Here is a 23,639-nt window from a genome sequence, read left to right on the forward strand (position 1 = left end):
AGAGCAGGTATTTCCTTATCACATTATAACAATGGATTGCTATGTCAATGTTGCATGGTTCCACATAAGTGTAACAACAATCATAACAATAACAATGTCAAATGTCTACCAATATGCTTCGGTAAATCCTTTTCTGAAAAGAATAAAATAAAATTTCAGAAATATTGGAAATATTTTAAGCCCAAAGTGGTGAATAGTTTCAGATGATAGCAGGTAAGCCAGTAAATTCAGCACACTAATTTCCAGTGTTGGATAGCAGGTTACTGAACACATACAATGATCATGATGTTAATTACATATTGTATTCTGTTGCTGCAAACAGGTATACTGATGTATGACCAGGGACAAAATATGTAGACTTATGCAGATAATGAATGTGTACAATTATAACAGCAAAAATCAACATGCAAAATATGGGTATGGTACTGAGCCAAAATGGTCGAGGCATGATTGCACTCCCAGAAAATAACTACCAGAAACTCCATGAACCAAGTCTGCATTAAGCAGTCATTAGCTGTTTGGCTGAATGAGAAATTTCTTAATAGGGCCAAGGATGAATCAACATTATTATGAAAGCCTTAAATTTACACTTACAATTTTATCTACATACACATTTTCTACTATTTTGCAGACAACAACTAACTCCCTCATCCCAAAGAGCAGAGTCCTTCTTGAAAAGCTAATAGCCATATGGACGATAAATCTCCCCACCCCTTATGGAACTTGAAGGCCCATTATGTGCTCACAACTGCACGTCGCTGGATGCTACCAGCTAGATCTAGTCCACACCCTCGCACTGCCATTTCCTTAAGATCCATAGCACATTACCTACAAACTTCTTGATTCAAATTACCAATGCATGCTACATGTTTAGCCCAACTCATCTTGACTTGACCCCCCTTTAGAGTAATTGTTAAAATTGTGCGATGTTCTCCAACTCTTTTGCTTACTATCTCTTGTTCATTACTCTCCTCACCACCCTGTCCTCAAAGACCCTAATTTCTGTTTTTATCTTAGAGTGAAAAAACACAACCTTTACATGTAAATTACAGTTTTGTGAATTTTAATCTTTTTTTATGTAAGAGATGAAAAGGCAAACGCTTGTGAACTGAATGGTAACAAACATTCCTGAAATTTAATCTACTTTTCATTTTATTAAGACGATTTCAATTTGTTACTGTGAGTACAAAATACTTAAACAATGCCAGAGTTTTTAAGGATTTTTTGGACATCTTTATATTATCATTTAATCCTTCACTATGTTGAGAAGCAACATATATTCAGTCCCCTGTGTGTTTATTTCCAAACCCTACTAGGGTATAATATAGTTGCTGTTTTTGTCTTTTGCACAATAAATTAACATCATCAACATAAACCTGAAGTCAATATGTTCCATTCAGTTACAGTCTCTCCTGATTTTATTGGACCTTTCTGGTGGTATCTTCTAAGGCAAAACTGTTTCTTTGACTTTATGTATGTAGTGACACTAACACATTGGTGACTCATACAAGACAAAACTTCTCTGCAACTGTGGGCCTGAATTCTGACTCCAAGAAGTTATTTTCTCATTCTTACTTTATAGTGTGACCAGTAAGAAACTACTCTGCTGAGTCTCTGGGGAGTCATTTATTCTTTATTTAAATTGTAAATTCTAAACTAAAGAATATTCTAATTTAGTTTATGATGATCCTCAAAAGCCTGTTCAAACCAGAGGCAAAAAACTGTTCTAAGATTACTAGAAATCAGGCATGAGACCTTCCAAAATGTTGAAGGATCAACACCATATGCACCAAAGAAATTTTACAGCTGAAACTTTCACAATCCACAACAGATCTACTTGCACAACCACAAATCTACTGGAATTATACAACATAAAACTTGTTTACATTCAAAAACATCAGATTATATATTAATGTGTAGTGTAAAGTCTTCTCACTAATCTTGGCAAGCCGAGCCCCACACCTAATTAAACTCTCAGACTCAGAAATCAAGTTAAGGAAGTATCCCATCATGATTGCAGTTAAAAAGCAGTCTGCATGCTGGAGAAGGATGACCTTGTACGAGCTATGAATAAGGTCATCCAGATTTGTATATATGTGAATCTGATACAAATCTATGAATAAATTTCCATACAAAAAATTGCAAAATAGTGCTTTTGCATACCTTTCAACAGATTATATGAGATATTAACTAAATTTTTATGCCACAGTCAGGATAACAATACACAATCTGGAAACCATGTGAAATGCACAGAAATTAACAGTTACGCAAATTCAAATGAACTTCATAAAAACTTTCTTTATATAACAGACACTGTAAGTAGCAGAAATCATTGCATGGAAAATAATGACTTCATTTTCGTTATCTTAACTTTGTGTAATAAACATATGATTCCAAACAACTTTCACATCAACTACCTGACCAATATTCGATACATAATACTTAACCCTTCCCAGTCACCATGATGACAGATGCAGACACTAAATAGTGAGATGAACAAATACGGTATTTCTGGAATACGACACAACACTTAAAGGTACAAGACGGGTGTCAGAACCTGCTAAGCAGACTTTCAATAATGTTGTTTCCTTGCCAAGATTTAACACAAGACACTCAGTATCTTAATAAACAACAAAGTTTCAGATCATTAAATTACACACAAACAATTTTCAACTGGATGCCACAACGGAAACGGAACTATGTGTCTACTTATGTTTATGTTTATATTTACATACGCATGCGCACGCACTCAAATTCCTGGAGAGGAACATCGATGCCCTCGCACAGCCTTCAGCAGTATCAATTCATAACGTCACACGCACATATTAATTTAGTTACAAAGACCGAGCAAGATGGCAGCAGAATCCACTATTCAATACAGTGTCATCTACAGAGATACACACACACCCTTGCTTTCCTTCCTTCTCTCTCTCTCTCTCTCTCTCACACACACACACACAGACAATACAAAATGCTGAATAGCTATATCGATATTATACGGCAGCGGTTCAAACCCGCTGCCTGCCGATGTGTGTAACTTTTTATACCATATTCCTTTAATGCACCGCATTTCAACAAACTGTCCTCTGAAACGTTGGTAAACATCGACCAGACTACACAGTGCAACAACCCAGAAGTCAGAAATCTTCATACTCACTGCAGCGAGTCTAAAGATGGCTGTCTTGGGGGTTGTAACACTGTGCCAGCATCAGAGCGACCGCCCTGATGTTGGAGGCAGCAAGAACTTATGAAACGTTTGTAAACTTCTATCAGACTACATAGGGCTACAACCTAGAAGACTTCATTGATATCGCTTGGAAATATGCCTGTGCTTCCATCTGGAGAATGACAGTGGCTGGTGAAGGTAGCAACCTTCAGTTGGTGATAATCGTAACTGTTATTCAACCTATATATAGTTCCTCTCTCCACCGGACCCAACTAAAGTAAAAATTTAAAACTCTGGTATTGCAGAGGAACTTACTCAATTGTCAAAGTAAATGTAAAGAACTGGTTTAACCAGTCTCATTTTTTTATAACACTTGAAGCTTTCACAGCAACAGAACACAATAAAATCTTCTCAGGCAACAAGATGTCACTGGCAGACAAATGCCTAACATTTTAGAGATCATCTATGCCTCCATTATCCCCTGAAATTTGCACTTAAGTAGAATGCACAACTAATAAAACATTGTATTATTCATTTATTTATTGTATTGTTTAACTTTTGACCTTTGTAATCAGCAAACATTTATCACCAGGCCAATAAGACTCATAAAATTCTTCAGTTATTTTACATAATGCCTTTCAGTTCAATTATTATGTCATTATATGTCTAACTGTGACTACTACAATTTTTCATATTGCTTTACATTTGCTGATCTGTAAATGCCAAACTATTAACATATTGTTAATGTTCATGTTGCTATAAGCAATCCTGCTTCTGTATTTTAACCACTAATTAGGCATGGATCAAGTACAAGAATGTGTCATTTTCTGGAGACAGGAATATGGTTGAATGACTCAAAATAGATGTGTTATATGTATAATATGGCTAGCTAGCACAGGAACCAGACAATGATCTTTTCAAACAAAATTATTATGAAGTTTTATTTATGTTCATTTCCTACAATACACAATAAATTAGCTCATAACATGTTGATTATCATTTAAATTGTATAACTTTTTAAAATGTATTTTAATTCATGTGCAGAATGCATGCACAGGTTACAGATGGGATGTTAAGATGGAGAGATCATCATAATGCAATGCCGTTAATATTAACATTTTCCAGGTTAGATAATGGTGATAGGAAAATGAATATTTTATAATTTGTACTACTTATTACTAGTGATTTCTGAAAATTATAATTTTATCTTTGATTGCTGTAGAGGTTTTTGTCAGCTGGATTGGACTGATCCCTTCCTACCTAAAAAGTAAAGAGACAGAATCTTTATTATTTTGTAACTACGGTGAGAAGTAAGTCTAAAAATTAACATACCACATAATAAATGTTCATAACAAAATATGGGAACTTTAATGTGAACTGACTCTTTCAGAGATATGTTTACAGCTAGGTTTCTTCTTTTGTTTAAACAACCAAAAAACTCTCTTGTTACTAAGGAGAATAAAGGTCATTAATTAATACTTCAGCAGGGACTTAAGTAACACTTCAGAGTAAAATAATAAATAAAAACAAAATAATACAACACCAATATTTCCCATCAGATATTTATGTTTTACTACCAAACACAGATCTGAAGAATTCCGTCTTCTCGGTTGTTGTGCTGTGTAGTCTGGTCGATGTTAACCAACATTTCAGGGGTCATCGCCCTGACGACGGAGGCAGTATGACCTCTGAAACGTTGGTTAACATCGACCAGACTACACAGTTCAACAACCCAGAAGACGGAATTCTTCATACTCACCGCTGTGAAAACCTCAAATCCTACAAACACAGATCTGTTACTATACAAAACTGTATGATCCCAAAGAGAAAGTACAACTTTAAAATAAATGGCATGGAGAGCAGACCATTTTTTGGACCACGTAAAAATGAATGTGGCACTACCAAAATTCTCTGAAATCAGAAAACTAGGTTCATACTAAAATTATGATTGACTGTAATTACATAACCTCAAAGCAATGTAACAACATTTCAGTTAGGAATGACCAAATGGACAGGATGGAAATGATAGGAAGCCATCATATTTACCAGCATGGAGACCCCATGTTGACAAACCGGAACCCCCAGTACACAACATCACTCATCATTTCCCCCAACCCGTCCAATTCGCTGCCACAGATGGGATACCTTACTTCATGGCTATTGACGGCAGGATCAGGACAGGAGCACGATGCAGATATGTTGCTGAATATATTTGAGGCAATCTCTTCAGAGGTCACTTTAAGAGGTGGGATTCTTTTAGTTTTGGAATACTCTTCTTGTACCTGTGGAGTAGATGATGTTTCTTGTTTATGTACTGGCAAGGAAGTCTTATCTGGAACAGGTGTAGTAGAACCCTTGGTTGAAGGTTTATCACTATGTACAGATGGTGATGTAAGAAACTTGAAGCCATCAGGCTTCACTGTAAAACAAAATGTATTTCTTACGAAACAACTCTATACATTATTAGTATTTTATTTATCTATTAGTGTTGTTAAGTGTAATTTCAAAATTCCACCACTTTAATATGTTTACTGAAAAGTCCATACAAATGCTTCAGCACAACTGTGTAAACAGAACACAGTGAAGTAGTACCTACCGACAGTCAAGTTGTGTTAAAACACTTTTATGAGGATAAATAATTCACAACAATATTAAGAGGAAAAATGTTGCATGCAGGAATTAATATTTTCTGTCATAAAACCACATAATAATTGTCAAGCTCTGGTGACATTGCCACTTCTTTTAATTAACTAAATTATAACAAAGTTTATAACAACTTCCTGTATGTTGCAGCCAGAATTCAATTCCTGAAAATGTGCATCTAGGTGGTGCCTTTGCGAACTTGAGATGTGTGACCAACACTTACAGGGATACAAGGGGAGATATTATTTCCGGCAAATTATATAGTGGGTAGTAGAGGGATGAGCTTCATGAGACATTTACACATTTTATGTAAATATAAAAACAGTTAGCAAATAGAGTTCTGGCTCTTAAAACTAGCTGCCATTGCATTGTTGCTCTAAAAAATTAGAAAATATTCCACCAACACAGAAATTAATACAACCAGTAGACAATTAATCAACAGCCAATACATTCTGTGTGTTCCTTCAATTTAAACTACATTTATTAACACTGGCTGAACAATTTTATAAAAATATGTGTTTATAATAACAAGTACAGTACTAAACCACCATCTATGCCCAAAAAACAAATATGGCCAAACTTACCATTCTGAATATTACAGAAAGATATACAACAAAAATTAGATATACAAACCTCCATAGATGAAGTTGTATGCAATGGTGAAATAATATTTGGTTATTTGTACGGACTGATCAGCAATTTCTGCTGATTCTCGAGGGTAGCACAGTGCTGCCATTGCTGCTGCACCAGCTGTTCCATAAATTAGACGTTTGAACCAACCACTGCGTAAACCCAATACTAAACCTCCTAAGCCACCTAATCCAATGGCACCTGCTCGATGGACAGTAGTGGCTTCTTCTTGTAGGAAGCTCAGAGTAGCTAAAATGGTTATAGCAGATGTACAAGTACATTACATTTCTAAAACTACAATCTGTAACACAAGATGTCAAGACATATCTTAACATATTCACACATGGTATCTTGGTGCCTGCCTGTCTTACCCAGCTAGCTGTTCTGCAGCAATATATACATCAGCTAACATAATATAATGTCTATCTGGTAGATTTCCAGTGTTCATTTTGCAGTGGGTCTAATAAGGTGTGAGAAAGTGATATTATGTATTGAAACCTGGTCTACTAGTCACCAAAATCACCATGATGCTTATAAAGGAGAACAAGCAACTTTCATCTCTTTTAAATGTTGTTTTCTTTGTTCCCATTTAACTTACTAATATAATATTTTGTCAGCAAGCACAGAAAGTCAGTTTTTAATGCAAATATCAGACAATGACATCAGCCACTAAATAAATGAATGACAAACCTTTAAATCAGCTTATAGTACTCCTGTTGGCTAGTGCTAGAGGTAGAGGAAATAGAAATTGCCTTCCTGCCATTATACAGGAAACACTGATATGATTTTCTGATTCAAACAAACTACGCTGAGTAAACAATGAGGTTAATAATGGTTCTTTTAAAGTACTATGTAGTGTTTGTCCTTTTGACTTGTGGTTTAAAAATTCTGTCAACAGCTCAGATTATATAGCATCAAATAATAGAATAATTACTAAATTATGAACTGGAAAGGATGTGTGAGGAAACAGTCATGGTCTCACTTAAGGTATTATCCTGGAATTTTCCTGGAGGGGCAGACAAAAACTATAAAAAATCTGAGTTGGGATAGTCAGTTTCTGAACTAAGATTTGAATATGGAACCTCCCAAATAAAATGCACAGCTAATCGTTTAATTACAACATTTTGTGCATTTTTGTGAATATTGTAAATGTACAGAACTTTACCTTCAGTGAAATGGTGTTCATAAAAAAAAAATACAACTGTACTGTCACAAACACATATTTGTAAATTTGAACTTCACTTCCTTGTAATTTAACATTTTGCATACTAATATCAGGTGTAAATTTTACAAAGTTCTCTGTTACAATAGTTATACAATCATTATTTTTTTAAATAATTTACCAGCCCAGATACATAACCCATATCCCTACAATCCATTTTAATATAATTCTTCCTTCCAAACGTGCGTCCCCCAAGCAATATCTCCCTCTGTGGTTTTCAAGTCAATTTTGTACATATTTCTCATTTCAACCCTGCGGGTCAACATGTCCCACCCACCTTATCCTTACCGATATTACACCTCATTAGTACTGGGTAAAAAGTACAGCTTGATCTTCAATGGCATGGAATTCTAAATATTTTCATTATAATGGCCACTTTGAATTCAGCACTTACACTGTGAATGAGCCTTTCCAGTCTCCACAACTTCAAGGACCTTCTGCTGATAGCCTTTGTATTGATCATAAAAGACCCACAGCTCCTTACGGACAGCACCAATCATATGCTCAAGCCCTGAAGGCTCCTCCACTGTTTTCTTCACCCTATACATAAACATCCTAATTGCATTCACATGCAAGTAATGTGTTCAGACACTACAGTATTCTGTACACGGAAGAATATTTAATAATATCATAAAATGAGTTGATATTTACCCTCATATCTCTCATCAGTCTTCCATATTATCTAACATTTTTAATTATTTGATGGTCCTCCAGTCCTGTTTTGGTCTGATAAACAGGACTCTACTGTACTTTAATTACACAAATATTTCATATGCAGTTTTCATAAACAGCAATACAACAAATGTGAATAACCAGAACTCTTTATTAGTTGGTGCTAGTGTCACTCAGACTTCATAAAATTATATTTCCTCACCTTCCTGCCCTGCCTTGTTCACCTCCATAAAAAGGCAGCTCGCTAGGGCGCAGCTTATGAGATGCATGGCAATGTTTGCATGATTCTGTCTTTGAGACATCTTCAAGTGTCTTGCTAATACCACAAGAAGCCTTCTCTTCTGCTGCAGTAAGTGTAACTGCAGAAAATACTGCTCCTGCACATGATGCTCCAGGCACAAGAAATTTTCTGACTATCTGCAATGAAGAAAACTTTCTACATATGTATGTCTGTCACTCACCAGAAATACATAGTACTTTATATTTCAAACACTCCCGTCCAGTTATGTCAAAATATTCTGAAGATAATGACAAATATTACCATTATTGAGCTAATTGAATTTTCCTGTTTTTCAACACTTAAATGCCCTTTCTAAAATGTAGTTTTAAAAGCAAAACTGAAATCGAAGTCAAAATGTTGCCCGATATTATTAAGTTACGGATGCAAGCTGAATCCTATTAAAACTCCAATGATATACAATACGAGAATACCTATAAACCTAGCCCCACACACCCTATTGCCATATTCTTCGCCCTGATGACGGAGGCAGTATGACCTCTGAAACGTTGGTTAACATCGACCAGACTACACGGCGCAACAACCCAGAAGACAGAAATCTTCGTACTCACCGCTGTGGAAACCTCAAATCTTACAGAGAATACACAAGTTTCAACCTCAATGTAAGTTATTACTACAAAATTGAACGAGTAGAAGTGCTATTTTTACTGTTGCTACATTTAATGCACATTCGTACCTTGAAGTGAAACATTTTTATGGGAAAAATTAAATTAACAGCTGAATGACGATTGCACTGTATATTATTTAACAGTATAATACCGTCAATTAAGCAAAATTTTAATAATGTATTATTTTATAGAAATATCGTCCGCCATTTTTGCTGGAACGAACTGTCTTGCCATCTATCTTTGAAGTACATACATGCTCATTACTGGTCCTGCCATCTAACGACCATAGTGCTCACTCAAATGATAATGGTCAAGGACAGGTGGGCCTTGATCGCTTGGACACTGGAATAGTGGGTTCAAAACCCACTCTAGGCATCTAAGTTTCTGTGTTATGTTGTACTGTGACTGTCTTGCATCGAGCTGATCATTCGTCTAAAAGGTCCTACCATATGTCGAAAAAGATTCATCATTTCAGAAGTAGAGTAACTCTGAATTGGGAAAGAAGAAAAAATTTCAGAATTATGTTACTAACCGAAGATTCCAAGACTGGATTTTATTTAATTATTTACTGTAACGATGGGGTGAGACTGCATGTGAAACTGCGGCCGCTAACGGGCCCATTGTCCTTCACCCAGATGATACACAAGTAACTATGGAGCAGCAGTGCAATGATACTGACAGAGTAAAACTGATGGATTCGGAGAAAAACGTGTTGTCACGTTGCCACGTTCGCCACAAAGCGCACATGGACTAGACGGGGCGCAAAAACGGTCACCGACGGTGAATGAGTTTGAACAATATAAGCCTGCGTTAAATGAGCCACGCCCGCTTCTCCCCTATTCAAAACCTATAGGCATAGGATCAATAATTTTATACTACTTCAAGTCAGAACTTGACGCAGTTTCGAAAAATAACCGGATAGGAAGCCGAAGACGTATTTACACCGCGTTGGTCACCGACCCGATGTCTGTTTAAGTTGGAATACTACGAAATTTGTTGAAAATGCATAAGAATACGTATGGAAATATAAACAGGGCCAACATTTACGCGAAAAGTGAATATATTTATGTAGTGTTGCATGACAGAATTCTTTGTCCAAACTGAGAGCCACCATTCTTTTCGTGTTCCTCTGTTTATACAGGATATATGTGGGGATTTCCATCCACTGCATGCAACCTAAAATTAGATGTCGGTTGCTAATGGAAACAAAGTCGTGTAGTAATAACTGGTTTCTTTTCGCAGTTGTGGTAAGAAGTGTTTAAATGTTTTGACAGAGGAAATTAAGATCTCTTCCTCTAAAAAAATGCTTTGCTTGTTTGGCATAACTAGTGGACACATTCGGTACCATGAGATTGGAGTGGGGGGTAAAGGCTGAATTCCATATTTTATTTTTATTATTTGGATGTGGTCGCATCCTAAGACCCTGTTATCCTGTTAAAGAGATCGGACCTTTGTAAAAGACTTCATTTTATTTTCTTCATTAGACCTGCTTTTCTGTACAAGCTCGATGAAGAGGATGTATAGGACAGTGAGAGTGGACCTTTTTTCAGGAGGAACCCAGTTCGAATTCTAATGGAGGCACCGCCTATCCTGACCTCGTGATCTTGTGGCTCTCTTAGTTTATCCAAACAATTTCTGGGACTATTGTATGAATTAAAGGTTGTAAAATAATGAAAAAACCTTTGTGTGCAATTAACAAAGTCAAACATATGTTAAGAAAACAATATTATCTAAGGCACACACGGCAGTTTCCCGCGAATTTACAAAGCAATTGAAATGTACAAAACTTGATTTTATATTTTGTTTTTTGTGGGTCTGAAACTTGGTATCTAGTCTCAAGGGAAGAGCGTAAATTTGGGTATCTGAGAACAGGTTTCTGAGGAGTGTCATTGAACTTGAAAGAGAGGAAATTTGAGGAGGATAGAGAAAATAACATTAATAAAAAGTTTAATAATTTAGACTAGAAAACAAATATTATTACTGTGATCAAACCATGAAGGATGCGATCAACGGGGTATATAGTGCGAAAGTGAGACATGATAACTACTGATGTTTTGGTTGGAAACCATTGAAGTCTACTTTGGCTACTTCAAGGACTATTTGAAATGCTCTGGATTAAATGGAAGAATAGGTAAATATGAGTTGATTTTAACTACGTTAAATTTTAGAACACTTTATTCCAGGCGGCGACATCTCGATGCTTTATTTCTTATTAATGTTTTTAAGGGCAAAATTAATTGCAATTCTATTATGGATACTGTTGGTATTCGTGTGCCGTCAAGGCAAATAAGAGAATTTTCTACGTTTTGCGTGTGCGGTGCGCTTAGACACAGTCCTTCAGCCAGGTGTGTCATTGCTGCTAATTATGTTTGTACATTCTTGGACATTTTTGGTATAATCAATGTTTCTTTTGATGACACTTATTCCATAAGGGATAATACCTAGAGTGGATCTTATTGGTTACTTTTGTACTTTAAATTTGCTTTTTATGTTATCTATTAAGTTTTTAATGTCTTTTTTTTCTTCCCTTTTCTGTGTTGTCTTTGTATTTTGTTTGTTTGTTTGTGTTGCCCTGTAATTGGCTATAGCAGCTGTTGGTGAGTACATTAAATAAAGAATTTAATTATAGAATTGAAGTATTTAATTTGGCAAACACGTAAATAAATGAATTGAATTGAATATTGTACATTTATATAATTAGTTCATTTGTTTGTTTGTTTTTTATTTTAATGTTTCACTTTTAGGCATATTATTTAGCTCATTTACTGTTCATTATTTTGCAATAAATTAATGAATTGATTTATTATCATTATTATATTCTACATTTATATATTTAGTTCATTATTTGTTTTTGTATTGCTATGTTTACTTTTATTATTTTTTTGTATTGTTAGTGCTCGGCTGTTATTGGCCTTTTTGGCTGTTGCCAAGCACTCAAATAAATGAATTGAATTGAATTGAATTGAATATTAACTTTGTCACAATGCCGAAAGGACGCCTATGCCATAATCAGGAGCGAATCCATTATTTCAAAGAAGAAAAAATTGACTGTCATAGTGTCTGTATAGTCATTAAATCGCATCATGTCCATTCGTTGTTAATACGTTGTGTCATTATCTTTAAAAACTTATGACAACACTGCTTGTTATAGGCAACAAAGGAAATTATACAATGTCAGATATTCCATGCTAACTAACTAACTAGATGGCTTACCGAACCCGAAGGTTCATCACCGAATTAACCAAAGCCCTCCACCGGACCCTGTCCTGGGCCAACAAAATCCAGTTTCCTTCAACTCCTATCTCCCATAGATCCCGCCTGAGATTATCCTCCCATCTACGTCTAGGTCTCCCCAGCGGTCTCTTCCCTTCAGGTTTCCCAACCAGTACCCGGTGCACACCTCTTGTCCCATCCATGCGCGCTACATGTCCCGCCCATCTCACTCTTCTCGACTTAATCACCCTCACAATACTGGGGGAGCAGTACAGATTTTTAAGCTCGTCATTGTGCAGTTTTCTCCACGCCCCATCGTCTTCCCTCTTAGGCCCAAATATCCTCCTCAACACCCGATTCTCAAACACCTGCAATCTGTGTTCCTCCCTCTGAGTGAGAGACCATGTTTCGCACCCATACAAAACAACAGGCAAGATTATTGTTTTGTATACTTTAATTTTCAGGTTCTTAGAAATCAGACGGGAAGACAAAATATTTTGGACTGAGAAGTAGCAAGCATTTCCGGAATTTAGTCTCCTCCTAACTTCCTCACAAGTATCATTTTGATTTGTTATTGTTGTTCCCAAATATTTGAACTTTGTAACCCTTTCAAAGGATTTATTAGCTACCCTAAGATAATTTTGCCCGCCTGTCTTCTGATGACGAGATACTAACATGTACTTAGTTTTTTCTGAATTTACTTCCAGCCCCACTTGTCTACCAGCCTCTAGTAAAACTTCTGCGTTCCTCTTTATTGTATTTATATCGTCCCCCAATAAATTAACATCATCAGCATATGCCAATAGCTGATGTGTCCCGTTCAATTGCAAACCCTCCTGCCTACCTTGGACCTTCCTGATGGCGTATTCTAGCGCAAAGTTAAAGAGCAAGGGAGACAAAGCATCTCCTTGTTTTAGACCGTTCTTGATGAGGAATGTCTCAGATACATATTTACCTACTCGAATTTTGCTGCAGGTTTCATTTAAGCACATTTTTATTAGACCCACTAGCTTCTTTGGTATACCAAATTCAATAAGAATATTATATAGCACTTCTCTCTTCACAGAGTCATAGGCTTTTTTGAAATCTATAAATAACTGATGTACAGTCCCACCGAACTCCCATTTTTTCTCTAGTATCTGACGAATGCAAAAGATCTGATCAATCGTTGATCTGTTTCGTCTGAACCCACACTGATGATCCCCAATAGTTTCATTCGCATATGGGGTTAATCTTGCCAAAAGAATGTTGGATAGAATTTTGTATGAGGTTGATAGCAGCGATATTCCTCGGTAATTACCACACTCAGTCTTGTCCCCCTTCTTATAAATAGGAATAATTATGGATTCCTTCCATTGATGTGGCATCTCTTCCTTATCCCAAATTAACTGAATAAGCTTATGGATCCTCATATGCAACCCTTTGCCACCTGCTTTAATTAATTCGGCCGGAATCTGATCAATTCCTGGAGATTTATAACTTTTCAACTTCCCAATGGCTAGTTCCACTTCATCTAAGCTAGGTTCTGGCACCAACAGTTCAGCTGTATGCATTTTAATCTGTCTAATATCACCAGTATTATGAACATTTAAGAGCTCGCTAAAGAAATTTTTCCACCTATTCACAATTTTTATTGGATCTGCAAGCAAATTGCCACTATCATCCTTTACCAAATTAGTCTGGGGTTGATATCCTTTCTTAAAGTTATTAATGCCTCTGTACAGGTCTCTGATGTTTTTTTCCTTATTATTTGTCTCAAGTTCAGCAATTTTGCCCTTCAGGTATTCCCTTTTCTTAGTCCTAAAGGTTCTACTAGCCTCACGTCTCACGTTACATAGATTATCCGCATTTGTTTTGTTTGGGTTCTGCAACCATTGAAATTTTGTTTGCTTCCTTCGATCTATTAATTTTGAACATTCTTCATCAAACCACGGTTTATTTTGCTTTCTCCTGTAGTATCCTAGTTTCTCTTTTGCTGAAATTTTGATGCAGTTTCTGACATTTTCCCACTCCCTGTTGATGTCCACACTTTCATTATCCTCATTTGTCTCTAAAATTTGAAACCTATTCGAAATTTCAACTTGATATTGTTCCTTTGCCTCTCCCTCACTTAATTTTTTCAAATCAAATCTTTCTGTGTCAAAATTTTGTTTAGTTCGTCTACTTACTGAAAGCCGCTCCCTCACTTTTGCTACCACCAGATAATGATCAGTGTCGCAATCTGCTCCTCTGAATGATCTCACATCAATTACATTTGTCTGCCTTCTCTTATCTACTAAAACATGATCTATTTGATTGTGTGTTCTGCCATCTGGGGAAGTCCAAGTGTATTTATGAACATCACGGTGTGGAAATTTTGTACTTTTTACAATTAAATCTTTTGACGTAGCGAAGGTCACTGCTCTGACGCCATTATCATTACTAAGTGCATGGAGACTCTCGCTGCCTATTGTGGGTTTAAGGTGAAAAACTACTCACTTATGACCCGGAAGGGAAGATGTTAAAATTTTCTGAGAGTGGGCAAGAAAAACAACAGAAGAATCTGATGACATGAATGAAAAAATGACACATCTTAATGACACAAATAAAGTAGCTGAAATGATTAATGATGTGAGTAAAGCTGGGAAAGAAGTTGATACGAAAAAAGATGTAAAAAAGTTTCAAGAAGGAAGCAGAAACAGCGGTAATTAAGCTTGAAAAGACGTTAAAATTGCAGATGACTTTGAAATGTGACACTCGAGTCAAAGTTGCTCTTGTTGCTAGGCCGCTGCCCGCGCCAGTTGCGCAAACGCTGTGTAGGTGCGAACATGAGTAGAACGTGCGTTCGTGCTCGAACATTACTTCGCATCGAACGCTTGCTCCTGTTCGTTCAAAATTTATGAATGCATATCCCGACAAGGAAATACCGAATATAACAACAATACACGGATTGGTAGCAACGTTTCGGGGAAAAGGAAGTGTTTGTATATGACAAATGCTCATCAAGCGACAAAACAGCGTTAATTACAGCCGACCGATTTCAAGCAGTGCATCGGATGCAAGAATCCAATAGTATCATTGGTTCCTTCGTTTTGTGCGTGCAGAGGTTCTGTAATTAACGCTGTGTTTTAAATTCAACACTGGAAACTGGGTTCTCTTTAGATGTTGCCTATAGAACAACAAACAATTGTACAAATTTTTGTACAAAAATTTAAACAAAAATATTGTCTGTTACTGTTATGAAACTCGGACTGTAGGGACTAATACGAACCCTGGTCTTGGATTGTGTTTACATACTGGTTGCTTGGGAACTCACTGATGCACTTGTTAGGAGCTGACCTCGGATAACGGTAGTGATCATTTCAACACACAGTCCCAAAACGTGTTTCACCGAACGGTTGGCAAAGCTGGGACTCAGGTGATGACCAGCACAGTTTAAATAATGGTGTAATGGTGTATGCGGTTGAAGTTTGTTTGTCGTTTCTTTTACCGAGCATCCAACACCTGCAGTACATTAAGTAACATTAAGACATTTTATACCTGAATGCATAACGGAACTTAAATTACGTACATATGAACTCACAGTTCTCTGCTATTGCTCCTTACGTACGTAAGATGAAAGTCTTTTTTTAACTTCTTAACTGAAAGCGTATGAATTATGATATGTTGGATCGAATGTATTGCGAACGCCCGTTTCTAAATCTGAATTAAACAGAAGTAATATAAATCAGGAAGATCGTGTCGGTTGCTGTCTTCTGGATTGTGACACGATCTTGAAACGTCGTTAACCACGTACAAGATTACACGGCGTCACAACCCAAAAGAACACAATCGACTTCACAGCCGTGAAACTCAAATCTCAGAAACATTACTCATGTGATGTCACTCTTCACGAGTCCAGCAACCTGTCCTCTTACCATCATGTTGCTTCTTTGTGAAAAGTTCAAATCGTGTCATGAACCCACCGAGAGTAACAGCCGACAGTGTTGATTCTATACATTCTGAAGATCGACTTCTCTAATTCCGATACTTACAATCTTTATCGAAAATTCTCGTTCCCATGGTGACTATGCAGTTTCCGGAAATGCAATTTTGAAAGGGACAATACAACGATAAACAAGTGACTCTTCAACGCTTCAATGCCAAAGCGTCAGAAGTTCACTCCTGAGTCTTCTGTGGCTTACCATGTATTATTTTAGAAGAAACCTCGGACGTTTAGTAGGAACTTACAGTCTCTATCAATAAGTTCCTCTAAAATGTCGAGGTTTCCTCCAAAGTAATAAATTATAAATAATAATTCAATGTAGTTTGTGAAACACCAAAATCACTTAGTTAATACAGTGTATCATGTGTACATACATAAGTAGCAAATGTGGCTAGAATTTGGTCCGAAAATGGTTCACCTAATAAACACAAATGCAGATAATAATGATGATGATGGCGACGACAATAACAACAACAATGGTGCCTTTAAGCTTTAGCGTGAGCGAGTACATTTTATGGGCCAGACCATGTCTGTCGGAACAAATAACTTAGAACCGAGACCATAGGAGTAGTACTATTTTTACAACGAGAACTGATGTAGTTGTCGTCTCACGACAAATTCTGGCAATATTTTAGCAACAATGACCATGGACACCATTACCGCCTTTGTTATTTTTTTCGAGTAACAGTGATACCAACAGTTCCTTCAAACCGTTATTATCAACGAAGCAATCTGTTGATGTCACCGTCCGTGATGTGACGTGAAGAACATCTTCGAAATTTCAGTGCACTACAAAGAATGTTTATTATTCGTTACGGATCACAATACGTGCAGCTTACTAATAAAATATTTGTGTGAGATTTCAGGCCCTCGTGGTAACGGATACGAAGATGGCTGCCTTCTGGGATATTGCATCATGTAATCTAATAGATAAAGCCTTCATCAAGTCCCTCTGAAACACGGATTAACTTCTACCAGACTACACGGTGCAACATCCTAGAAGAAATAAGTCATTTTACTAAATAATTTTACTAAATTTGATGATTCCGGCGCAACGCACCCTCGAAATTAGGTATCATATTAATATGAGACGTGGGACACGACGGACGGAAATAAATGTTCACAGGAGACTTGTAGTTGTACACGCACATACGAAATATGACTCGTGTTTTGACAAGGGTACGAGCTTTGGTACTGTAATTACTAGCTACACTAATTAACACACTCTTGTAATATACTCGTCCACTTTTGTTGTTTGCTTCCTAAATCTCAAACTCCTGACTAATGCGAAGCAGGAACGAGCCCTGTCGTTGCACACGCGAACTCTTGTTCATGCGGAGAAGTAGAAGTTGCTTGGAATAATTTTTGAATAAACTGAGAGGCGTATTATCTGTCTAGATAACTGGGTACCAGCTGGTAGCTAGTACTCAGTCATCAAGTAGTAGAAACTAATAATAAATCTTTAAATAATTATATGTAGCCTACATATTACTGAAATATAAAGCAGAGTCACGTAGGCCTATTTGTTGTCGACTGTGGTATTCTGGATTGCGATGACGCGTAATCTTGTATGTGGTAACCAGCGATTTGGAGGAAAGTACCGCCTTCATTGCTGGGGCTGAATGTAGACAACCATCTGTAAAATAGGCGGCGTCACAATCCAGGTCATAACTGACATCTTCGTCTCTGTGAGAACCTCAGATAATTCACACATTGTATAACAACAGAGAAATGATGCTAAAGACGCACTAATTTAGGGAACATTAACTTGGGCCTCCATGTGGAACGATGTATAATTATGAATTAACATAGGACTTGAGAAATATGTAAGGAAGTTTTTACATGTTTTTTTTAAGTATATGACTTAGATCATTTTCAACCTCAGGCCCGCAGCTTCGTGTGTGTACGTCATTATTTCGAAGAGGCAGTCCTGGCGATGCTGTGTAGCACGTTCCAAGTCATCGTACTTGTGAACTCTTGACAAGATACGTCAATAAACAAAGGATATTCGGACCGACTTCACACGAAATGGAAGCTTTGCAATTTCAGCTTGAGTGAAGTCTTTGATGTGTTCCCAAATGTATTTCTTTCAGGAATGTTATCCTGTACCTAATCTTCAAAACACCAAGACGTTCTTAAACTTTAAATATTATTTAATGCAACAGTTGGTGGGTTCATTTTGGCCTTTTTCTAGCTCGTTGTCCAGAAGAATTAGAATTCGCAGGGATACATATATTACTCAGTAAAAGGTAGACATGTTTCAAGAATCCTCGCGATTTCCGCACAGGTGTTGAGAAAAATCGCGAAAGTATTGAGCCAAGATGTTCGATATCTTTATTATTCCGTAATCTAGCCGAATATAAAAGAATACAAATTTACTTTTCGTCTAGACGGAAAACTCTGACCTGCGTTGACTTTAATTGCTTTTTCATTTCATTAAAACACCGAAATATTTAAAAGAGTGAAGTTGTCCCTTTTTCCAAGTTCCATGATGTGAACATGAGAAAAGTTGACAATGGAACCACGGTTCCGGAGAATCTGACGTAAATACGTCTCTGTAATGTAATGAAGTGTAATAATTCTTATATAAGATAAGTAATTGTGGTATTCTAAAACGTTTTTAACAGCACAATATTATCTACTCTACGACGCACTTCTTCTACAAGCGATTCACAGCTCAGCTCTTTCCGCAATAACGAAAGCGGATTGTTGACGGCAGTAATGAAACACAACCTTGCCGAGTAAACAGATGACGCAACAATTAGTTTCTTAGGTAACATAACAATGCACGCAGGAGTTCATATAAAAGCTGACCATTGTTGTCGGTCCACATTTACACATTGTTGATATGGATCTTACACAACTTCGTTACGTTTTTTGCCGAATGACCCTTCCGTATAGACGTATTTACGTCAAAAAGTAGAAGTAAGTCACTACACGACACTTAAATGGAAATGAGTGGTGAGCTTCAAGCTTAGGCCGCTCTAGTCCGGTGGAATAGTCTCGGTATCCATTGTAAATGAAGTTAGGTGGGCCTCAGAGATGTTCTGGGAGTGATGGCAGAGAAAAGAGTTCCTGCTTTTATACAGCCGTGAACCGAATCTCAGTCGTTCTATTCATTGGCTGACCATTTTCCTCAACATGTTGGCCGCCGAGCGGCCTACACCAAACAGCACAGCACTGGACCCGATTATCTGACGATGCGCTGTTCTGTTCGTTTATTCGCGTACTACAGATTTACCAAAGTTATTATTCTACTAGTTCTTCTTAACATGTCTCTTACGAACTGTAATATCTAATCTGTGATACTTGACTGGGAATGGCAAAATACAGGAAACAGTAAATAAAAATGTCTTATTGTTTCTTGTGACTGAATATTTTTACTTGAACTCATATACATAATCTGCCTCAGTTTTATACCACGTGATATTCAGATTGTTCCATACGCTTACTGTTGTTGATAGAATCTTTGGAAGACAAAATGCTAGTTCAACAAAAGAACAAACTACCAGTCTGTAAAACACAATCACAGAACTATTCTTTAAACTAAATTCAGTTTCTAAAAACGAAAGGATATGATATCACACGTGGTTTATAACTTATTTTTCGACGTCGCCCCGCGTAGTGGGTATTACTAGGAACACAGAAATAATGGACCATTTTATGCTATGGGCTAATCCATGGTCTTCAGTAAACAGACAAGAGAAACGGAAGGACTTTTTGTAGGTAACCTAATTATTAGGTGAATGGAATGTATGAATTTATGAAAGATGTTTTTCTTACAGTATCTAACTAAAATGATTAGTATGATGAGAATCGTCAGAAGACAATGCTTTGAACAGGCGAAGACGAGAGAAGTAAGTTTTTCTGCAGTGAGGAACGCTAAAACTCCGCTATAAAGGCAACATCATCTAGTATTTTCTGTAACCTCTCTTCACTTACAGTGGGATGTCAGATTGATACATTACCGACTAGAAATGAGGAATAGCTTCATGCTCTGTTCGTGATGCATCTGACCGGTTCGAAGGCTTATTACACGCCATTTAGCTGTGAATGAAGCATGATGGCCATTGATTAAACCATTGGAAAGAATTAAGGAGGAAATTATCCTGGTCAATTCTAGGTTAATCCCTGAATTCGCTTTAAAATACTTGCGAAAGGAATTAAGTATCAGGATAGCCGGTTCATTAGCCAAGTTTCGAACTGCTTATCTCTCAAATACAAGACATGTATGGTTGCTGAACTAATTTGTTCGGTGATACAGTTAATTATCTGCGTTACGTTTACACAATTTTCTATCAATTTTATAATCACACACATCACTTTGGACTTATTTCTGAGTTTGTTTGCTGCCCACGATTCCTAGAAAAGGTTCGACTTTGTCCTTGAATATATCATATATTTAAATCGGTAATGTTATTATCTATCAGATAAAACGCCTATTTTATTTGCACTATCCAGATAATGAGAACAAATATTACAGATTTTTCCATATTCGACTGTGATACTGTGCTTTATATGCATGGACTCTTCACATTGAAGATATTTCGTAATAATAAGCTGATAGTCGCTCAGATACTCATGAAATTATGAAACTCTAAGATTTATATATGTGTTAAAAAGTTTCATCCACTGGATTCTATCATAGCCAAATTAATCCAGTCTACAGCTTTACATCCTCTTTAAGATCCAACTTAACATTATTATCTAATCTGCGCCTGTCTCCCAAACGGCCTGACTACTATCATGAAGCAGGAACAGAATTGCAAAGCAATCAAAATTAGCGTGTCTCACAGTGCAGCATGAAGACACGTGACACATTCCGAAGTGGGCGATGACGCCCCGAGAGTATTTGCCACCTTTCCAATTGACAGCAGACTTGGAGGTTCCCAGATTCATCCCGAACGAAGTAAAAGAAAAACAAAAGGAATTACAATGTATACATTTTAAGTCTTTTGAGGATAAGCATGTTATAGAATTTCGTCCGTTTCCTTTTCTGGTGTCAAGCTTGCTTAAAGATAAAAATTTCGAGGTCTGTAATATAATTAGCGTTTTGAATCTAACTGAATACCATTTGCCACAAACATTAAGCACTGCACTGTTCCATTGTACCTTTTTGGTACTGAACGCCTGCTTTTTTGCTGAACTATCAGTGGTTTAGGTGAACGCAGACATGCCAGATAGCATGTGTACAAACTCTTAATGAACGAGTGACAAATATCAACACGCCATCTCTGGTGTGTTCCCACGGTCAGTAATTTGCAATGGTCATGAGATCCAGGGTCAATCACTTACCCTGCATATGCACTAAAAGGGAAATAACCACGAGCTTAATTACATGTTTTAAAAACGATTACAAGTTGGGCAACAGCCATATCCATAACATAAGGAGCATAAAGAACGTACTGATAATTAGCGTCTTAAAAAGTACCGTCAGAACGCAAATCACTGGAAGTGTCTGCTTTTCATAGAAACAAAATGCCCACTTTTTGACGTAAATACGTCTATATTTTAGGGTCAGTGTCATTCGGCAAAAAGTGGAACGAAAAAGTGGAACTTCATTGTTATGTTACCTAGGAAACGTCAAATTTCATTGTTATGTTACCTTGGAAACATAATCTGTTTACTTAGCATTGTTGTTACCTATAAAACATTACATTACCTTACCTTACCTTACCTTACCTTACCTTACCTTACATTACATTACATTAATTTACATTACATTCAGCTACTACAGACCCATTTCAAGCGTAACTAATTGAAGTTGAATAAGCAATGTCTTAATCAAACTTACCTCAATTGTAAAGCATGTATAAAGGAAATATTTAGAATAAAGCCAATATATAAACTTCCTTTCCGTATAGACGTATTTACGTCAAATTCTCCGGAACCGTGGTTCCACTATCACTTTTTTACTTACTTACTTACTTTTACTTAAGTATCAAAGCTAACAACAAGGGTTAAAATGTCAGGCTGTGAGAATTTAAAAAGTTATTTTCTCAAGACGGATGGCCCAGAATTTAAATTCGATTTAAGCACTTACATTTGAAATATAATCATGCCTGATACTGTGGCAGTAAAGCGAAAATTATCAACACTAATAATACAAAAGTCCGCCACTGCGTGGTCTAATCTATCTTCCAACTTCACACTCTGTTTTCTTGTGATTAACTTTAATTTTCTCTTTCATCTCATTGTTTCTCCAAAATGTTTTCCCACCAAAATTCTGTCTGCATACTTTGACTAGAGGTCCAGCAAATTATAACCTCTCGTTGAATAAAAATCCAAACTCCTAGCTTAATTCCTTCTTGTTAGATCTGGTGTTATCAATTTCTTTCAAAACCCTTGCAACTTTTATTTTCCAAAAACAACAGACCATATTTCACAGTTATTTTAAAATAAAACTTACAAAAACGGTTAGGTCTATATCCGTACCTCCAGCGTTTTGAAAAGTAAATTTGATGATACCATTTCTCAAACTGAATAATGACAAGCGTTTCCAGAAATTATTCCTTTTTTTACTTCGTCATGAATCTAATTCTTGTTTCGTAATGTTGTTTACAGATAGTTCACTTAAATTGAAAACAACTTAAAATTATGTGTTATATTCTTTCTTTATTACAGATAGTCATATCAAGGGCACGCTGAATATGGAGGTTACTCACCTACAAGACAACACGACGTTACAACCTAGATCATAATCCATTTTTTTGCAGCCGTGAAGACCCCGAGTCTCGTATTGTAGAAACGTATGGTTTTCATCTACGATTCATTTAACGGCGCTGACACTAGCTCAGATTATATACCATAAAATAACAGACTACTCAGAGAATAATGAATTGGAAAGGATGTGGAAGGAGGCCGTCGTCGCAAATGTAAGAGGGGCTGGGGAAAACATGAAAAATCTCAATTAGGATATCCCGTTTCCGGGACGTGATATGAACCTGTGACCTTCCGAACAGAATGCAAGAGTGGTAACTACTCGTCCACGAAGTTTGGTGGTTTGCAGGGATCGATTATACATTCCAATTAGATAGTCTAATTTAAGACTGAGGAATGAGTGAAGCCAGTCTATTATTAACAATTATAAGACATGCTGATATAATAAAGCAGTTACCTGGGAGAGGAATTTTCTCACGAACTTTGTACCAACCATCGTCCTATTATCTTCATCCATCCATCCAGCTGCAGGATGATGTAGCTGTATCTAGTCATTTAACTCT

General features: G+C 36.7%; 1 protein-coding gene across 1 annotated transcript; it reads right to left on the reverse strand.

Annotated features, from left to right (window-relative positions):
- Nucleotides 1-4,080: 4,080 nt before the first annotated feature.
- Nucleotides 4,081-9,468, reverse strand: Mic26-27 (MICOS complex subunit 26/27). The gene is made up of 6 exons (XM_022078598.2): nucleotides 9,308-9,468; nucleotides 8,536-8,750; nucleotides 8,056-8,201; nucleotides 6,443-6,688; nucleotides 5,449-5,585; nucleotides 4,081-4,426 (listed from the first exon to the last, which is right to left on the reverse strand). The coding sequence occupies exons 1-6, from the start codon at nucleotides 9,320-9,322 to the stop codon at nucleotides 4,370-4,372; spliced, it is 816 nt and encodes a 271-aa protein (XP_021934290.1). The 5' UTR covers nucleotides 9,323-9,468; the 3' UTR covers nucleotides 4,081-4,369.
- Between the last annotated feature and the right edge of the window lie 14,171 nt (nucleotides 9,469-23,639).

Source organism: Zootermopsis nevadensis, unplaced genomic scaffold, assembly GCF_977971745.1.
Source record: "Zootermopsis nevadensis isolate Lab colony 2312 unplaced genomic scaffold, Znev_1.0 Znev_ptg000013l, whole genome shotgun sequence".
Lineage (NCBI taxonomy): Eukaryota > Metazoa > Arthropoda > Insecta > Blattodea > Termopsidae > Zootermopsis > Zootermopsis nevadensis.